Here is a 19,378-nt window from a genome sequence, read left to right as displayed (position 1 = left end):
TTTTGGAATACTAAAATTTTCCCTCCACTTTCTGATTTTCCAGCATTGCTATGAGTTCATTTACTTAACACATCTTTCTTATCATAGACCTGGAGCAGGAACCAGAGATCATAGTTCTCAAGAGGTCATTTAATCCAATCCCTAAGTGGAGTTGCTGAGTCCACCTGGTTTATTCCTTGCTGCAACAAAAGATGATACACTTGAAACTGAAGGCAAATGAAAGATAAAGATTACAAATTGAATAAAATAATTAAGGGCAATAAGAAAGTGCCTTATGGATAATCAAAAATAATGAGGTTGCTGATAAAAAATAGATTCTAAAAGGGCAGAAATTATTTGGAAATGAGAGACATAGTACACAAAGTTTAGACAAGATATAGTGAATTTTGGAGTCCAAAGAGCCATATTCCTTTTGAAGTTACTCTGAAAAGTGATTGATGAAATCTAATAGAATCTTTAAAAGCATTTGTCAAAGAAAGATTGAATTTTGATTATGGCTTAGGCATTGATTGATTACATACCTCTTAGGATTGATATAACCCCCAAATTAACAGTCGCAAATTTTTGATTTAAGAATTAAGAAGCATAAGTTAAGGATGATGCCACAATGAGGGATTTGATTTTCCTTCTTTCTGTTTTTCCTAAATATGCAGCACTCATAAATTTTAGGTTTAAAATGTTTATTTTGCACTTACATTATTTTCTTTATTTAGATTTGTTTTTTTCAAGTTGTAAATGTTGCTACAAGAAAGTTATGGACTTTTAATCTGACAATTGCTACTTTGAGAAGGCAATTTCTAAAAAGTTGATATAAAAATCTCATATCCTTATGTGGTTATTGTTGGCATTGATCAATTCTTATTCATTTCTTACACAATAATGATGTGTCAAAATCTTAGCCAGGAAAGAGGAAGACTTATAAGTAATCACAGCTACTTTCCTGTGCCTACACACCTACTAGTAGTAAATGTGAATATTTAGTGTTTATCTTCTAGAAATACAAAAAAAATGGTGGGAGAATGTAGATTCACAAATATCCTGATGGACAGTATCCAAAACAACTGTCTAGTAGCATGAATTCCTGAGTATACTACCCAAGTCTCTTTTCTCTCCTCTCCTTCTCTAACACATGGCAATCATAGCCATCTAGTTACATTTGGGAAACAAAATTTAAATAAAATGTTTTAGTACATTCTGATGCTTGTTTGCAAACAGGTACGGAAGTCTACTCTTGCAAACAAGGACAATTTTGGTATTCAATCCTCTTTTGGAAAACAGTAACCTATACAAAGGAGTAAGTAATGTTTGCAAATGAAGACCTTAGACGCCAGACACTTTGTTAGTCAGAAACATTTCTAGGGAAACATTAACTGATGTAGGTGTAATGAACACATAAGTCTAGATGAAGACTCTGCTTTTGTGGTTGATTTCTCTACATTTTGCAAGAAACCACATTGAGAAACATCATATGGGCATGGTTGAATGCCTCAAGCCTTAGTTAATGAATGAACCTGTTTTAAATTGGCTTATTTCTGGTCTCCCAAGAATTTCTACTTTTGTTCTCCTTAGTGTCTTTAAAATTTCAGGGGCATTTGAGTTTCAAAATGCCTGTAAGCTGGAACAAGATGATTTTGCTACTAGGAATGGTCTGTTTGGAACAAGGCACATCTGCAAATCTTCCTCTTCCCAAAGGTAAGTTCCAAATAAGCTCTATAACTACCTTTGTCTGAAGGAACCACCTTTACTGACAATGGGCATCACAACTGCACTCCATATTATTTTGGAAAAATTGAACAAGCAAATATGTTTTAGAGATCTGATTATTTCTTCAATAAATTTTTGATTTTGCTCCTACAATCGGCATGTGAAATAGGGTGAACTGATTAAGGAATGCAACTAAGTTTGTTTCACTTAGGTGTACTAAGTGAACTGGGGTTATTTATTTATTTATTTGGACATGTTTCATAGTACCATCTTTCATGGAGCAAACTCTACACATAAGCATAGGTCTAGAAGCATTTGTAATCTTTTGGAAAATTATATTGCTAGGAAATATGAAGCATGTTCGCTGTGATATATTGGAAACAGTCTTTTCCTTGTGATTATCATAATCTGAAAATTGTTCTTGGCAGGCTTCTTTGTGGTCAGAGTTGTGCCAGCCCAAAGAACCACCATGTTTTCTGTCTTTGCCTCAGTGAGTTCAGGAAATAATAAATTTCTGTCTTTGCTTCAGTGAGTTCAGGGAAACAATAAATTTTGTATCTAAATTATTTATGACTCATTCAGCTGAAGCAGTTAGAAAATAAGATGTTGATCCAACATCGTACTCCCACTGGCTTCAGAATAAAAAAAATTGAGCATTATATTCATGCACTGCTATCATTTAGGTGATATTTTTTTTATCTGAAATGCGTAGATAACAATGCTTGATCCTTAGGCATGGAATGAAGATTAAACAGGGAGTCCTATGAAAGAGGTTTTTATATTTTAGCATATTTGTCTAAATATCTGTGTTATTAGAGATATGTTCTAAAGAAAAAACATTTTGATGACTCACTTAATTTCCAGGGAAATTAATGCTGGGAATTGTGCTAAACCTAAGAAATACAGAGATGAATAAGATGTAGGTCTTTTCCTCAAATAGTTCATGGTCTGGTGATGGAGCAAACTATACAAGCATAGCATGGTAAAAACGATTAAGTGATGGGCTGGGGGAGAAGGATTGCTACACAACCCAGGGGAGAGACCCTTAACCCAGTTTTAAGAAATCAAGGACGACTCCTCACTTGAGATGATTTCCAAACTCAGAAGTAAATGATAGGATTTATTTAGGCAAAGGAGTGGGTAGATTATGAGACAGGGTTTTATAAACCCTCCTAAAATCATGTGGAAAGACCTACAGGAAGAACATGTGACATGCCATCTCTGAATTACCTGGTAGAGGTCAGTATCTTTAATCTAACCTATTTTTTATTTGAGAAGTCAAAAAAGCCCACGGAGTGCAAATGAATGCAAATTTTTAAGGGATAAAGTCTTTTCCACAAAGAGGAAAGATTTGTCTTATTACCTGGCAACCTTCTATTCTAAACTCTGGTATGTGAATCAGGACACTGTCTTCACTCCACAGTCCTTTCCATCCCAGCAGAGAAATAAATTCAGTAGCATTTGTTAATGTATGACTGTGTGACTGGCACCACAGACTGCAGTCTCAGACTCAGTCTCATGAGTGGAACAGAGAAATATACACACAACTGCAATGAAAGCAGAGGATGTTATCACTGACAATTAGTTGAGCAACTTTATTCTTCAGGAATTGTGGTAGATGTTGTGGATGTCAGTATTTCTAAGACTTATGTTCCTGTATTTGAGGATCCCACCATACAGTTATGTTGAAAGACACAGAAATAGCCATAATGGTGCATGATAGATATCATAGAAGAAAATACAGAGTGCTGTGAGAAACCTCTTAGGGGCTAGAGAGCTCAGAATCAAAAGAGGTCTGCATTCCTAATAACCCACTGGAGACCTCCTCCTGAGGCCTTAACCCATACTTCAGGAAAGTATATCCCTTTATGATATACTTGTCCTACATTGACACAAACTGAGCAATTTACTGAAAATTAAAGCAAATCCCAACAACTAACTTAGAATCACTTTGTAATCTTTCTACTCCCTGTCTTGCTGATTTTTCATGCTCAGAAGGCTTTCCTATGTTGCTCAGTATTAGAAACTATTTAGTCACTCAATGTTTGTCTTATTTTTTTCCCCCAGGTACTGAATGTGGGAAGAATCTGGCTAAGATAGGGCCTCAGAATTATTTTAACATTTTCAGTCGCATTGTTGGGGGAAGCCAAGTGAAAAAGGGTTCTTACCCCTGGCAGGTGAGTCTCAAGAAATATTCTCTGGTATGTGAGTTGTGAGATGTCTCAGGGCTGGATCTCCTCAATAACTGAGTCTTCAGTGCTCCATCCTGTCTAGTCCTTCACTAACAATCTTATGAGTGCATACAAAAATCCAAGTTCCTCATGATGTACAATTGAGTTCCAGAAAAAGTTTGTTCAGAACAATTATATGTGCTGTTGACTTGAGTCACAAACTATTAAAAGTAATGCAATCCATAACTTTCAACCCTTAAGACAAAAATACCACTTCAAGAAGCTAAAAAAAATGAATTTACTATTTAAAAAACAATTCTTGATTGAACGAGTATATTTTAAAATATACTTGACTTGTTATAGTTAAAGACCAGAGAATCCACTTTGTGTTTGGGGTGTAAGGTTCTCACGTATATAATAGGACCTCTCACAGAGTAGTCAAGAATACTGCCTCCTTAGTATCTAATGTCCTAGGAATTCTACCTCAGTTTAATTTCCTGATCCTTCTATGACATGAAAATGGATTTGTGCTTCTGCACCAGCCCCAGGGTTTGCATCTATTGTCTTTGAAACTCTTGAGATTTTCCTTACCCTTGAGGGAACGTTATCTTCTTGCTTCTTAAATTTCCATTTAAAGCAATCCTTCTTTATTTTTACTTCTCACGGATAAGTCATAACTTTTAGGTCAATGAACAAATGTTAATGGTTGGTTGATTAAGTTTGTGTTCGGGAGGTTGACTGATTAACTGAGTAATTGTCATTTGATTAACTGGTTAAATACTTGATAGAATAGTTAGACTGATCAGTTAGTTACTTGATCAGGTATTTTTCTAGACAGTTTAGAAGTCCATGTTCAGTTCCTATTAACAATAATTCATTGACTTTTACTTACTTGCTCTTTGTTCTATTCTTGGCCTCTTCATTCTGTTTCTCTCTTTCTCTTTCTCCCCCTTTCCCTCTCTCCCTCTCTCTCCCTCCCTCCTTCCCTCCTTCTCTCCCTCTTCCTCTTCCTCTTTCCCTCTCTCTCATGCTGAGGATCAAACCCAGGGCCTCACAAATGCTAAGCATGCCTGAGCTCTACCATTGCCCCCTCTGCATTACTTTTCTTTTGATTTCTCATTAAATAATTTTTGGTCAAAAGTGGACAATTCTAATAAATCGCTATGTTCTAATTCCAAAAATGTAAATATTGTCATTAAAAGTATTTAATTGTACATTAAAGTCATTTTAGAATCAAATAAAATATTATGAATAGGATAAACCAAAGATAAAAAGTATGCTTGAGAGGTAGAATCAGAATGACTTTGAAAAAGATAAAAGGGTCAAAGAGTTTATTAAAAGTATGAGAAAATTAAAGGTCCAAACCATTTCTCTAAGAGGCTTGGATAATTGGAGCATGTGTTGAAAGTCTCCCAAGTCTACAACTTGCCTTTTTCCCAAAACAGCTGTACTCAGCTATATTTTCTACTTCTTTTTCTTCATTCATAGGTAATGTTCATACTGTCAGAGCCACAGATCTGGGTCAACAGTGTTATCCAAATAAAGAAATAAATACTGATATTTCTAACTACCATCTCTACTAAAACTCTTACAGCCAATCATTTCAAATTAACTACATCTTATCTAGACCAAGGCTGGGAATGTTCTGGTTCCAGCACTACCCTTCTTTCTGAGCTGTAGTGTATGCATTTTACCCCTTAAGAAATTATGAGTGAGGGTTGGGGATGTGGCTCAAGCGGTAGTGCACTTGCCTGGCATGTGTGCGGCCCGGGTTCGATCCTCAGCACCACATACAAAGATGTTGTGTCCGCTGAGAACTAAAAAATAAATATTAAAAAATTCTCTCTCTCTCTCTCTCTCTCTCTCTCTCTCTCTCTCTCTCTCTCTCTTAAAAAAAGAAATTATGAGTGAGTATCTGGGTCTATATTTTAGAATATGCTCAGTTGTCAGATTTGGGGAATCCTTGAGCATGAACTTGTACCCATTTAAGGTCTTTACTATTCAGGTGTCTCTGAAACAAAGGCAGAAGCATATCTGTGGAGGAACCATCATCTCTCCACAGTGGGTGATCACAGCTGCTCACTGTGTGGCAAACAGGTAGGGATGGACTCACTCAAGGAAGAAAATCAGATCACCCCCTTCCTCTCCCTTGGAATCTTCAGTGATGACTCTTAAAATATGGGGAAAACTCTAATGCTATAACACAAATGGGGCTTGGTGACATTGTCAGATGCTACTCAACTAGGTTGAAAATACACATTCTTCACAGAGGTAAAATACTTTACTAAATTGTAATCAAGATCCTGTCTCCATTTTTGTCCTCTTTCATTTAAGTCTGCAAAATTTATTTGGATGCCCAGCTAGACACCAGGGAGTGCCAACATACAAAAATTGAGACACAATCCCTACCACCGAGAGCTAATAGACTGAAAGAATAGTCAACTGATAATTTCTCCACAATGTGGCAGACAGTAGGCTAGTGAGATGTTGTATGTTAGATTAGGTACATAATATAGTCAAAATTCAGAGGCATATACCAAGAGAAAATGATGCCCTTTCTAATTTTGTATAAAAGTATCAATCTTAGAGATGAAGGATTCCAAAAAATGGTAAGCCAAAGCTCTTCATCCATCTCAATAATCCTACCAAACTCCTTTCTGATTACCCAGGAAGATGGGGTCTTTTCCATGTCGTATAAGGTCTTTAAATCACAGATATAAGGAAGGTAAGGAGAAGATCCCAATTTTCCCTTGTTGTAATTAGTTATAAATCCTTGAGTGTGTGTGCTCTCTGTGACATTAGAGTTATGATGCTATTCTTCATAATATACACTCTGCATGAGATCTTTGACTTGGAAGCAGCATACTTAGTGGGAATCCCAAATAATTCTCAAAGGATTTCATTGGTATTAAGTTTGGAAAAATATCCCAGGATAGCTGACTATAGTCCTCTAGACTTTAGAAGCCTGAATTACAATGTATATGCACCTCTAGATAATCAGAACTGATTATCTAGAGATAATAAATGTTAAGTTTATCTTATCATTGCTCCATATGAGGGCACTCTTTACTAATTCTGCACTGAAACTGGGGATCTCTGCATGTTCTTTCTAATAGCATTGGAATCATTCTCATTTTCTCAGCAACCCCACCACCCACGTTATCTATATAATTTAAAGAGACAAATTTGTCAGCAGCTGTACTGTGAGTTTCATTGAAATCCACCATTTTACTGCTCCCTCTTCATAGAAACTTTGCATCAACTTTGAACGTTACTGCTGGAGAACATGACTTGAGCCAGGAAGAGCCAGGAGAGCAAACCCTCACTATTGAAACCATCATTGTACACCCACGATTCACCATCAAGAAACCAATGGACTATGATATTGCCATTTTGAGGATGGCTGGGACCTTCCAATTTGGTAAACATTTGAGGTTCACCCTGATTTGCATGCCCCCTGTTCCCATGACCTTTGACTCATAATTCCCTGCAGTTCATATTATATAGCATGTACCCAGCTGTTCTAAATCATGTGTTTTGAGATAGAGATTTAGGCTGGAAGGTTCTCTACCTGAAACTCTCTCTGCTTGTAGTTCTGGATATAGAATTATGTGGAGTCAAGAGAGGAGAGGATCTCTATCTGATAAGTAACCCCAGTAGGTTCCAGGCAGATATTACAACTCTCACCAAGGTCTTTGCACCTAGATGCAAATTGGTGAATGGCTAATGATATCCTGTCCTCTGTGAATGAGATGAGCACTGCTTTGATGTTTTTTTAGGCCAGTTGGTGGGACCTGTGTGTCTTCCAGAACCAGGGGAGAGATTTGAGGCTGGATTTATTTGTACAACTACAGGCTGGGGCCGCTTGACTGAAGGTAAGAATACCTGTGCCACTCTTCTTAATCAGAGGTTAGAATTTTCTGGTGGGCAATCAGAAAATAGAATTTTAATCTACTTTTTTAAAACAGTTATGTCAACATTTTGAAAGATAAAAAAATGTAACATTGTACTTAGAAATTTAGGTTTTTCCAAAGGACACAAACCTGAATCCAGTTGATGAGGTGAATAGGGCATCTTCAACTCAGAAAGGGTCAGTGTGCCTTGCTGAGGCTCCTGTCCTGTGTTACAGATGGCGTCCTCTCACAAGTCCTGCAGGAGGTGAACCTGCCTATTTTATCCAAGAAGGAGTGTGTGGCAGCTCTGTTAACCCTAAAGAAGCCATTTAATGGGAAGACCTTTCTCTGCACAGGCTCCCCTGATGGAGGGAGGGATGCATGTAAGGTGAGTGGCAGTGGCGGGCTGACAGGCTCCACCCAGGCAGATCTCTCCTCAGCTTTTTTAGCAGATGAGGGGCTTCAGGAAGGCTGGTTCCAGCTAAACCTGGAATCCGGAAAGAAGAGCCAGAAGTAAAAAGGAAAGATAAAGTCAAAATAAAGTGAAAGTTTAAACAATCTGTTTTGAGCAGGGGTGTTCAGAGGAGGTTATCTGATTTTTCCAAAAAAGACCAAATAATAGAAATAGTGCCAAGAATAAGCTCAGGATTCATCCCTGCAGGATGGATGGAGCTTTCTTATTTGGAGTGTGTAGATGTTTGGAATTTTACTGGTCTTCTGTTCTCCCATTGATCGAGAGCTGAGGTCAATTATTAAGTATCTTATGGATAAAGAGTGAGCGCTGTAGGGCATCAACACTGACAATGATGGTAAAAGAAGCTTCTTTCTTCTTCAGGGAGATTCAGGTGGCTCACTCATGTGCCGAAATAAGAAAGGAACCTGGACTCTGGCCGGCGTGACTTCCTGGGGTTTGGGCTGTGGTCGAAGCTGGAGAAACAATGGGCAGAAAGATGAGCAAGGGTCCCCTGGGATCTTCACAGATCTTAGTAAAGTGCTTCCCTGGATCCGTGAACACATCCAAACTGGTAATAAAGCCATTATGCGAGGTTAAGAAGTTGGTGTTTTCTGCTAGGGCAGATCATCAGCTGTCTAGCCAAGTCAGGACCAGAGTAAAGAGGTCTACTTCTGTTCTCAATTGGTGCATAAAGATTATGAAATTTGTTGTCAAAAACAAGAGCTGAATATGGTATGTGATACAGTAGAAAATATTCAATGATATATGAATTCATACATTTTTTATTTTGTCAAGATTGCCTTTAATTGAAACAGTTTCAACTTGAAGATATGTTTTCTCCACTTATTTCTCAGTTGTTCCAGCAAGATTCAGCTAGCTATAGCATAAAACAGTAGTAATTTTGCCACCCATGAAACTATTTAGGGGGATATTTGTGTTGTTACAACTAGAGAGAAGGCAGTGGCACCTACTGGGTAGGGGCCATGGATGCTGTTAAGTATACTATCAGTGCACAGTATGGCGTCCCACAAAGAATAATCTCATCCCAGATGTTAGTAGTGCAAAGGTTGAGAAGCCCTGGCACAGAACCAAGTTCAGTAAGTCAGAAAAGGCCAGCGAATGCACACCCCAGGGGCTGAATTGTAGCCTCATTTATATCTCCAAACTCAACTTAGTCGGTTTTTTTTTTTTTAACCTGGTTTCTAACAGCCTTAAAGGGCCTTCCATCCTTTCCTGAAACAGTTCATTCAAATTAGTTCAGTAGAAAACGACTTGTTGTGGAGCATATGGCACAGCATCAGGTACCTGAGCATTGAATTCAAGTTGTAGATATTCTAGAAACTTTTTTGTGCTTGCAGGAAAGTTATTTCCATCTCTAGCCTCCATTTTTATGTACAATCACCTCTTTGTGTTCTGTGTAAATTTCATGTTAATCACTGGTTAATTACTGTCTGTTTCTTAATTAGGCTACTCAATAAACCAAGTAAAATCATCTCCTTTTTTATATCAAGACCCCTTTCATACTTTGTCATTTATCCTTTCTGTTCTTTCCACAAGAGTAGATTTTCATAGTAGTATATTGACTAAAAATTCTCTGCAATTTTGAGCCAACTTTTTGAAATATTGTTTGTGATACCTAAGCTTTGAGTTGTGTTTTTCTTTTTCTTTCCCAGGACATCAAAGAAAGAGCTCCAGAGGTGGGTATTCCTATAGCCTGCTCCACCAGGAGCATGAATTAACATTTAGCATTTCTGAATATCAGTTTCCTCTATAATCAAAAGTTACCCTCAGCAAGAGTTTTCATGTTTGCTAGGTATAAAACTACCAAGCAAACCTGCAGCCCTGCCAGTTTGGACAATCACATGCCCACAGGAGTCCTGGATTCCCTCCTGTTTCTTTTCTTGTCTATTCAGTTCTCCATCTAATTCAGCAAACATTTGACAAACTCTAGCTTTGAATCAGAGACTCGGGAAAGAAAAGAGGTGGTACAGATGTGGTAAATAAGCTCCACACACCTCCCTGAAAGTGTCCTTCCTTATATAGGGGACTCATCCCTGTATCACATTGTAGCTCTGCAATTAATTCACCTTGTGATTTGGGGAAAGCTCTTTCCTATCTCTGGACCTCAGTTACTTCATCTATAAAGAATAGAGGTTGGACTAGATGGTCTTTAAAGCCTCTTTAGCTCAGATCTTCAATTGTTCTTTGAGCCCATAAAACTACCTACAAAATGCCATATGGAAAATAGCATCCTCAGAGCTCAAAGGCTGCTTCTAACTGAAAATCTAGTTGAAGGAATCATTCTTATCCAAGGATGGATATTGAGAGATGGAGGTAAGAGAATGCAGGATGTAAGAGACCAGTAAGTCAGCCAAAACAGTTGAAATGAAGGATGTGTAATGGGGTTTCATGAGAGAAAAGAATAGAAAGATAACTTGATAGCGAGTTATGAAAACTTGAAACATCAGCCAAAAATTTGGGACTTTATTGAGCAATAAGAATTTGATTAATTAGATAAATAGATTAGAACTAGACTTTCCTGATAAAAGAATGGACTTTATAGTCATTTTGTTGAGCAGTAGCAAGGAAGAGGAAAGAAACAAACTTGATTCTTTGATAGTTTTGAGCATAAGAGACTAAGGATACAGAAAGTCATAAGTCAGAAGTGGATGCATATTTGCTGACCCAGAGAGATTCCATCAGCAGCACGTTGAGTTTCAGGGTGATAGCTAAGAGACCATTGCGAAATCTGTCTGAAGTTCAGAAAAGCAGAGATAATAATCAAAACTGAGGGTATGACTGAGACTGGTCAGAGGTCTGAAATATAGAGAGAAGACGAATGCTGGGATAGAACCTGGGAAATATCTGTATTCACAGAATGGGGTCAGAGGAAAGAATTAAGGAGAAAAACAAATCCAGAATCCCAAGGCTAAGCAGGATCTAAAAGGAACAAAAATGAATATGGCATCTCAGAAGGCAGGACAGGAAAATATTTCATAAAGAGTGAAAGAGTACATAAAGAATACCAGGAGGCTCTAGTGTTCTCAGCTTCTGGAAGGAGGGTCTATTATGGCCAGCCAACATCATTGACCCTGACTTTCCCTCCCAGCATCATGCAGTGAAAAGGATGGTATAGTCAGCGGGTCTGATGGGGAGCTGCACTTCCCAGAAAGTCTCCACGTGTATTATGATAGTGAGCAGTGAGTAGCCCCTTCTGTCACCCTTCCCCAGACTCCCACCTCCAGTCTGGCTACACCCATTAACTGGACAGCAATTGTCACTTTCTATCTAGAAATAACATCCTCTCCATGTGTCTGTCTGCAGACAGTGTGTATGGACCCTGTTGGCACCAGAGGGAATGCATGTGTTGCTCAGTTTTTCCCGCATGGATGCAGAGGCTTGTCACCACAATCACCTGGCAATGTATTCTTTGGAAGACAGACTCTTTGGTGAGTGAATTTTTCACACTGACCAGTGGAATTCAGTAATAAGTGGCTTAAAGAGGCCTGGTTACAATAAGTTTGGCATGGAGTCATCTGTAAATGCCACACTTCTGGTCTCCCAGTTTGAGACTCAGATCAGGAGGAGTACAGAGGAACTGAACCTGAGACTGCAGGGTCACAGGGGATTTCACTTCTGCATCATTTTCACTTGCTCTTATTAAACTGGGAGTGAAATCTAGGCATATTGCAGGGTCTCCCAAGCAGAAAGCTGCTTTCCCAGGCATGAAAAGGATCTTTACCTTAATTATCAAACTAAGAAGACAGATGATGACAGAAAACAATGAAAAGGAGACAACAGTTACATAAGAAACAGGAATGGAGTGGTGTCTCTGTGGTTCTAAACTGGACACGATTTAGCCCCTCAGGAAATATTTGGCTATGTCTTAGAGACTTTTTTGGATGTTACAACTGTATAGAGTATTACTAGAAAGATGTTAGGTTGTCACAACTGGAGGGTGTTTTACTGGTGGAAGCCAGGGTGCTACATAAGACACCAAAAAAAAAAAAAAAAAGACATAAGACACCCAATAGTGCTGAGATTGAGACACCCTGTTTTAGACAATCCTGAAATATCATGGAAAATTCAGTTCTCTTTAAGTCATTTAAAGGGTGATGTTTTCTAGATTCTAAGCCAAGAATCTTCTTTCTCATCTTGCAGGAAAACTCTGTGGAGAAATCCTCCCTTCGTCTGTTCTTGTTGGTTCCAATTCTATAAAGCTGAAGTTCATTTCTGATGCCACAGATTATGCCACTGGGTTTAATCTCACCTATAAAGCTGTTACCCCAAACTACTTTCCTGGTAAAACCATTTATACTTATCACAAGCCCTCCAGACCCTTTGAAAAAGTTTGGGCATCATAGGCATTAGCCCCCTGGCAAGGCCCACTAGTTCCATAGTGGAGGGGACCAACTGGCCAGCTTGAGAGCAGGGTGCAGTCTCTCCTTCCATAGCCTTGATGATTTGTATTTATCACCTACCCAAGTAAGCTGAGAAGACCCGAAGAATTCTATAAGATCTATGCACATCCCTCTTCCTTCTTGTTGGCTCTGTCTAAAGATTCAGGTCACGCATCACCTGTGAGAGATGGGAGGGAACAATGAGAATTCCTCTTCCTTAGGTGCTTCCATTTGTTTAGAATTTCTTTATGTATTTCAGATTCAGGTTGCAATTCCTTAACTATCCTTTTTAAAGAAGGCATCATACAGAGTCTTCACTATCCTGAAGACTACAACGACATGGCCAACTGTAACTGGATTTTTCAAGCCCCCAAACATCACATAATTAAGGTATTGACTTGGGTTACTCTTCCTTAGCCATGGCATATCCACAGAACAGCTATCAGAAGCACCATGCAGCAGAGGTTTTTATCTGAGTTATCCACGGCTATATTCAAGTTTTAATTAAACACTTGAATAATGAGCCAGCTTATTTTCCCCTGCAATTATCCACTTTTACCACTAGATAGCACTTGCACTCTTTAGTTTTTGTTAAAAACAACCCCCCCCACCCCCCCCACCACCCCCCCCCCCCCCCCCCCCCCGCCAAAGTGGTGTTGTCTTAACCTTTGTATCCTGGTGACTTTATCAGTCTCTAGTTCCTTCTAGAAACAAGCATTTCTTCCTTACAATTCAACCTCTGACAAAACACTGTGTATGTAATGGCAAATAGATGTCAATAACAATTAGTCCAAAATCATTAAGCCTTCTAAGTAGAGGAGATAGAGCAAAGAAGAAACAATACAGAACAGGCACAGGGGATGACTAGCTTCAAAGAGTCACAAGTGTACTTGGGGTGGGGGCTGGTAGGAGGTGAGGCTGAGACCCTTCAATACCAGGATATGGTGTTTATTCCACATTTGCCTATGAGTGTTACTGGCCACTCATTGGTTTGTTTTCCCATTAAACACTAATGGACCATCTGCAGAGAGATGTCACTAGGTAGCTGAAGGTCAGGCTACAGTCAGGATGAGATTGGACTTAGGATTTATTTATAAGTATTTCTTTTAAAATAATAATTAAAAGCAAGGGGTATATGAAGGAGTAAGGGCAGACAAGACCTCAAAGTTCTCCAGTATGGGAGTATATTTCCTAACAGTAGTTCACGTCTTGAGAATTGGATGGTCATTAGGTGTTTTATTATTGTGTGACTGTTACAGAGTGTCTTCACACAACCAAGACAGCTCCAAGGTCACAAGATGTATAATCTTATGAGACCACTGTCCCATATGTGGTCCATTGTTGACCAAAACATTGTTATGCCGTGCATGACCATATTTGAACAGGAAAGAGGTCTGAGATGCAGGAGTAAAACTGAATTGGTGAAGTCACTCCAGAGAATGGATCTTTTCAGTTAAAACACAAAATAAAACAAATAAACAAAAAGATGTGGCAAATAGTTTTGGGCTTACCACATAGAGTTTAAAGAGAATGAGAATTAAGGATGAACTATTCAGACACCACCACACCCCTCAATAAGGCAGAATAATTGGATTGGACAATTAAAAAGTTGAAAAAAGTTGGTCGTGGCAGTGTCTGAAGTACTAAAATAAGTCAGAAATTAGGAGCAGAAACAAGATCACATAAGTTTTACAAATGAGTGAGATGAGTATAGATCATCTTTTTCTAATGTTTTCTGAAATCCAAAGTATAGTTAAGGCAAAAATTTCAGCAGAATTAATTTCTTTCACAATGAAAGATAAGAATTTAAATATAAGCATATTTCTAGGAGGAGTAAGAAGAGGGAATTTAGTTGAAAACCGGAAAATTCTACTCTTCTCTTCTAAGGTCTTCCTCCAGAGCAAGTTGAGCAAATCCAGATTTCTTTGCTTAATCAAAATAAGGTCATTCATCTGCATTGTTTACTCTGAGAATAACCTTCAGTCTTCTCAGCTGTCATTTCAGAGTCTGGAAATAGAAGAAAGTGGAGACTGCACTTCTGACTATGTGACAGTGCACAGTGACGTTGAAAGGAAGAAGGAAATAGGTTTGTGTTCCTCAAAGGCTCAGCTTCCCTGGTTTGCAATTAGACCCAGTCCTGAGATGATTGAGATGAAGGATATGGCTCAGTTTTCCTTAATTCCCCTGTACCACCACTCCTTTTTCAGGGGCAGAAGGAGAGAGACAGGACCAAAAAACCACTTGAATAGAAAATTCAAAAGGCCCACAATGAAGGAAGAGCCAGATGGGGAAAGTCCCATCAAAATAAGCCCTGTAGCTGGAACCAACTCTTGGCAGCGTTTTAGTGGGAGTGTGGCAGACGAAACAGAATTGAAACATCAGTGGGGTTAAATGAATTTTTAAAAAAGCAAGCTGCCTTTTTATTTTGAAAATGCAGTGTGATATTTACCTGAAAAGCTTACTTCTCAAAAGTTAACTAGAGGACACATTTTTTTTTTCTCCTATCCATGTCATGTTTATTTGCCTGGCACTGGATGATGCTTTGGATTGGTCTTCAACCAGCTCGGTTGTGTGGCTATGATGTCCCTCCCCCCGTGCTGAGCTCCTCCAGTGTCATGCTCATCAACTTCCAATCAGATGAAAATGGGACCTTCAGAGGCTTCCAGGCTGCAGTCTCCTTCATTCCTATAGCAGGTAAGAAGAGGGAGGCAACGATCCTTCAGTGTCTAACTCTAATCCTCATAGAGTGGTAATAAAGGGGAGCCTTTAGAGTCCAACATGGATCCAATTGATTTTCATAATCTGTGGTAATTAGATCCTATAAAGTCACCGTGAACACTGAATAAGTGGATACTGAGCCATTGCTCCTAAGAAAATACAAAGTTATTTTCCTAGGGGCACTGTACATTTTTTATCAACCCATCAATACATAACTTTGTTTTAAGTGTTTCTGCTTAAAGACACATTATTTCATATGCATTAATGATTCATTAGTATTAAATTCAGAGCAAATAGCACTATAACTCATATCTGAACAAAGCTTTTCTAACACATTCTGAGGTACATTGCAGTCTTCTTGCACTTAGCGACACTAGAGGGCACTTCAGCACTATGCTTGGAAGACACACTAAACTGAAGTCACCAACAAAAAGCACACCCACTAATGTGGTACTCAATAGACCACGAAAAGGACATTTGTTTATCGGATGAGAGCTGAAACAAGAAGGCAGGGAATTGCCTTATTTTACGTCAGCCGAAAACCTGAAAGTTAGATGTTTGTGAAAGCACCATGAATATTGCTTTTGAGGTTATGAACACATTTTAGTGAGTAGGTGAATTCACATATATGGAATCTATAAATAAGAAAGATATATGGTGTGTCTGAATCTTGGCCTATCCTTACTAGATGTGTGGTTTTTAAGAAAGAACCATCTCAATGTCATTTTCAATCTTACAATGGGAGAATAATCATGTCTAGGAAAGAATGGAGTGGGGATTAAATTAGATAAGATACACTTGGCTATTAGCAAGGGCTCATATAACAACAACAACAGAAAAAAAAAAACAGAACATGAAATATAATCACCAATCCCAGGCCCTGGAGACTACATAACTTTTTTTTCCCAGTCTTCACCATGATCCCTCTTCCATATGGGAGATCCCACGAAGCAATTATCTGCTTCCCAAGTTGTTCCTTCTTGATAAGAAACTACTGTTGGAAGAGAAAAGCCAGGTTATAGTTACAATATTCCACTTCTCAGTTAAAATACTCACAGAGTCCTTCTAACTTAGGTGTCCCAAAATTCTAACATTATCTCATAAGTCATTTTCTGATGACTTATAAGTAATTATGTTATGTTTATATCCAGATTTAAACACCTCGGTATTAGAGGATGAACCAGTGTTTCTGGAGACATGGAATGTGCCATCTGAAGAAATTAATGCTTCTGGTAAGCTGTTTGGGGACTGTAACTACTTAATGTGTATGTGTGTGTATACACACAAACACACACATATGTATATACACACATATACATATATATGGAACATATTATCCAGGGTTCAGTCAGAGAAGCAGGTGTGATGGGTTGAATATGTTTTCCTTCCAAATTGTGTTGGAATCCTCCAGTACCCTAGAATGTGACTTTACTTGGATATAGGGTCTTTACAGAGATTAACTGAGTTAAAATGAGGTCATTAGAGTAGTCCCTAATTCTATATGAATGCTAGTCTTAATAGGGGAAATTTGGATGTAGAGAGACACACATAAAAAGGAATAACATGATATGAAGAAGAAGGCAGAAATCCAGTGACATATCATTTATAAGCCAAGTGTTTTAGTCAGCTTTGCAATGCTATGACCAAAATTCCTAACAAGAACCACTTAGAGGAGGGAAAGTCTATTTGGGGCTCTGGTTTCAGAATTTCTCAATCCATAGATGGCTGAGTCTATTGCTCTAGATCCAAAGTGAGGTGGGATATCATGGTGGAGGGACACAGTGGACAAAAATGGCTCACCTCATGGAGTCAGAAAGTAGAGAAAGGGGGAGAGATAGGGTCCAGAGTGAGGATGCACTCTTCCAGAGACCCAGTGACCCACCTCCTCTAAAGTTACCACCCAGTCAGTCCATTCAAACTAGGGTGAACTGACCAGGTTACAGCTTCCAGTCTAATCATTTAACCCCTGAATATTCATGCATTAACACAGAACCACCAGAAGCAAGAAAGGTCCATTGAACCTCCATCACAGATCTCCGAAAGAACAAACCTGACAGCTCATTGATCTTGGACCTCTAGAACTGTGAGACAATAAATTCTTGTTGTTCCAAGCCACCTAGTTTGTGGTACTTTGTTATAGCAGCTCTAGCAAATGAGTGCTTCAGAATTTGCTTGCATGATTTGTAAGAGCTGACCAAGCAAGAACATCCTTAAGGCAGGCAGACAGAAAGAGAAGATGTCGAGAGTATTGAATCCACAGCAGGAACTGAAGTTGTTCTCCGTAGACAGTATCTCTTCTCTTTTTTCAGGAAGCCTCAGCCTTGCTTTTAAGACCTTCCAACTCATTACGCCAACCCACACAGATTATCCAGGATGATTTTCCTTACCTAAAGGTAATGGATTAGGGATGATAGCTGCAAACTTCCTTCACAGCAACACCTAGTGTTCAATTGAATAATTACAGGTGCAAATCCAACCAAGTTGACATATCAAAAGGGTCATTGTCCCTTCTGTTCAAAGCAACACTGAAATATTTCCAGTCCAAGAATAAAAACTCCCTTCTTAACTGACTCATTTGGTGGGGATGACTCAATTATGTGCCAACTCCTGTTCTGACTCACAAGATCTTTCACTGAATAACAGCAAGTATCCCACTATGTTTTAACACCAATGAGTTTTGAAATTTACTGGGATTTACCATTTCCTTGTGTTCTCCATGACATCCACTGACATAGACATTGATATCCTGTTCCATATAGATGACACATTGGTGAGGGGACCAGGCAGAGGATGGAAGTGGGGAAACTTTCATACTTTGCCATTTTAATAGTTTGTTAAAAGTCAAGCATATTATTTTTTAATTTATTTCTATTTTTACAAATTTTCTGAAGCATAAAACACATAATAATAGAGTGGAGTGGATAGTGAATATTACTTGTAATGAGAAGGGATGGGAGCAGTCTGAATCTTTTCATTCTGTCCTCCTTGACAATGACCTCCTGATGCACAGAGATCCCAGGTGAAGTGTGGCTGCAATATTTCCTTCTCTTGGCCACTAGGGAGTACATTCAGCACAGTCATTTTTCATCAGCCTAAACCAAACAGTATTTTCCAAGGAATCTAATTACAACCCTCAGTTACAGTTATCATTTTATTCCCAGGACCTGCTGCAATGCCCGGAACAAAGATGGTATCAAATAAATATTTGGTGAATAAAATTAAATAATTCACAATATATCCTGAAGAACATTTTCTTAATTTTCTCTCACTGAACTCAAACCTTCTTTAAAACTTTCTTCCTTTATATGTGACCATACAAACTTAAGGACAAGAAAGTTCACATGTGTCTGATTTTAAATATCACACCTACCCAGAGGACTCAAACCCTAAGATAGAATATCTTCTAGTGGGTAGAAGATGAATGTAAGATATATTGTAGATATTGCAACTAAAATATTTGAAGACTGAATAGTTAGAGCAAAAAAAAGAGGGGGTCAAAGGTGAGCTTGATATTGTGCTCCTGGGTGAGAGACCCACTTCAGGTAATGTTTATTTTTTATCTCTCTAGAATAGAATAAATATTTTTTATCATTATTTCCAGGTGTCTCTCCATTGGCAATAAATATGCATCTTCTTGGCCCCAACCCAGGTGGATTATGAGATGCAAGAAGGCCACAGCCAGCTCCTGGCCATGGCTGGCCTGCCTGCAGATTGCCACTGAGTATCTTCGTAGAGGCACTATTATCCAAAAAACCACTGCTCACTGCCTCACCAGTAAGAAAGTACACTGGGCAGTGGAAAGTTGTGAGGGATGATGGTTTAAATGGTTTGATTATTAGCCCTCCAGCCACCATCTCTGATACTGATCAGGGTCTGCTGTGAGTTACCACTGGGTCCCCCCTTCATTACCATCCTGAGCAATCCCTAAGTGCACCAGAAAGCTCTGCCATGTCACATCGTGTTTTTAGTATATTCTAATTAAGCATGACGTGGACTATTAAATACATACTTGTTTAATCATATCTTCTTTTCCTAGGA

The 19,378-nt window shown here is 38.7% G+C and overlaps 1 protein-coding gene across 1 annotated transcript; it reads left to right on the top strand.

The window, feature by feature from the left end:
* Window positions 1–1,643: 1,643 nt before the first annotated feature.
* OVCH2 (ovochymase 2) lies at window positions 1,644–16,324 on the top strand (the record flags this gene model as incomplete). Its single annotated transcript, XM_081280366.1, has 14 exons — window positions 1,644–1,692; window positions 3,772–3,881; window positions 5,881–5,972; window positions 7,124–7,296; window positions 7,655–7,750; window positions 8,005–8,156; window positions 8,604–8,793; window positions 9,896–9,919; window positions 11,332–11,422; window positions 11,547–11,671; window positions 12,384–12,524; window positions 12,882–13,012; window positions 14,615–14,708; window positions 15,185–16,324. 14 exons carry the CDS (start codon window positions 1,644–1,646, stop codon window positions 15,373–15,375), a joined length of 1,659 nt encoding a protein of 552 aa, XP_081136492.1. The 3' UTR covers window positions 15,376–16,324.
* Between the last annotated feature and the right edge of the window lie 3,054 nt (window positions 16,325–19,378).

The sequence above is a fragment of the Spermophilus citellus genome (genome assembly GCF_964194105.1).
Source record: "Spermophilus citellus genome assembly, chromosome: 2".
Taxonomy (NCBI): Eukaryota; Metazoa; Chordata; class Mammalia; order Rodentia; family Sciuridae; genus Spermophilus; species Spermophilus citellus.
The sequence above is the reverse complement of the archived record's forward strand: the minus strand, read 5'-3'. Positions and strand labels throughout refer to the sequence as shown.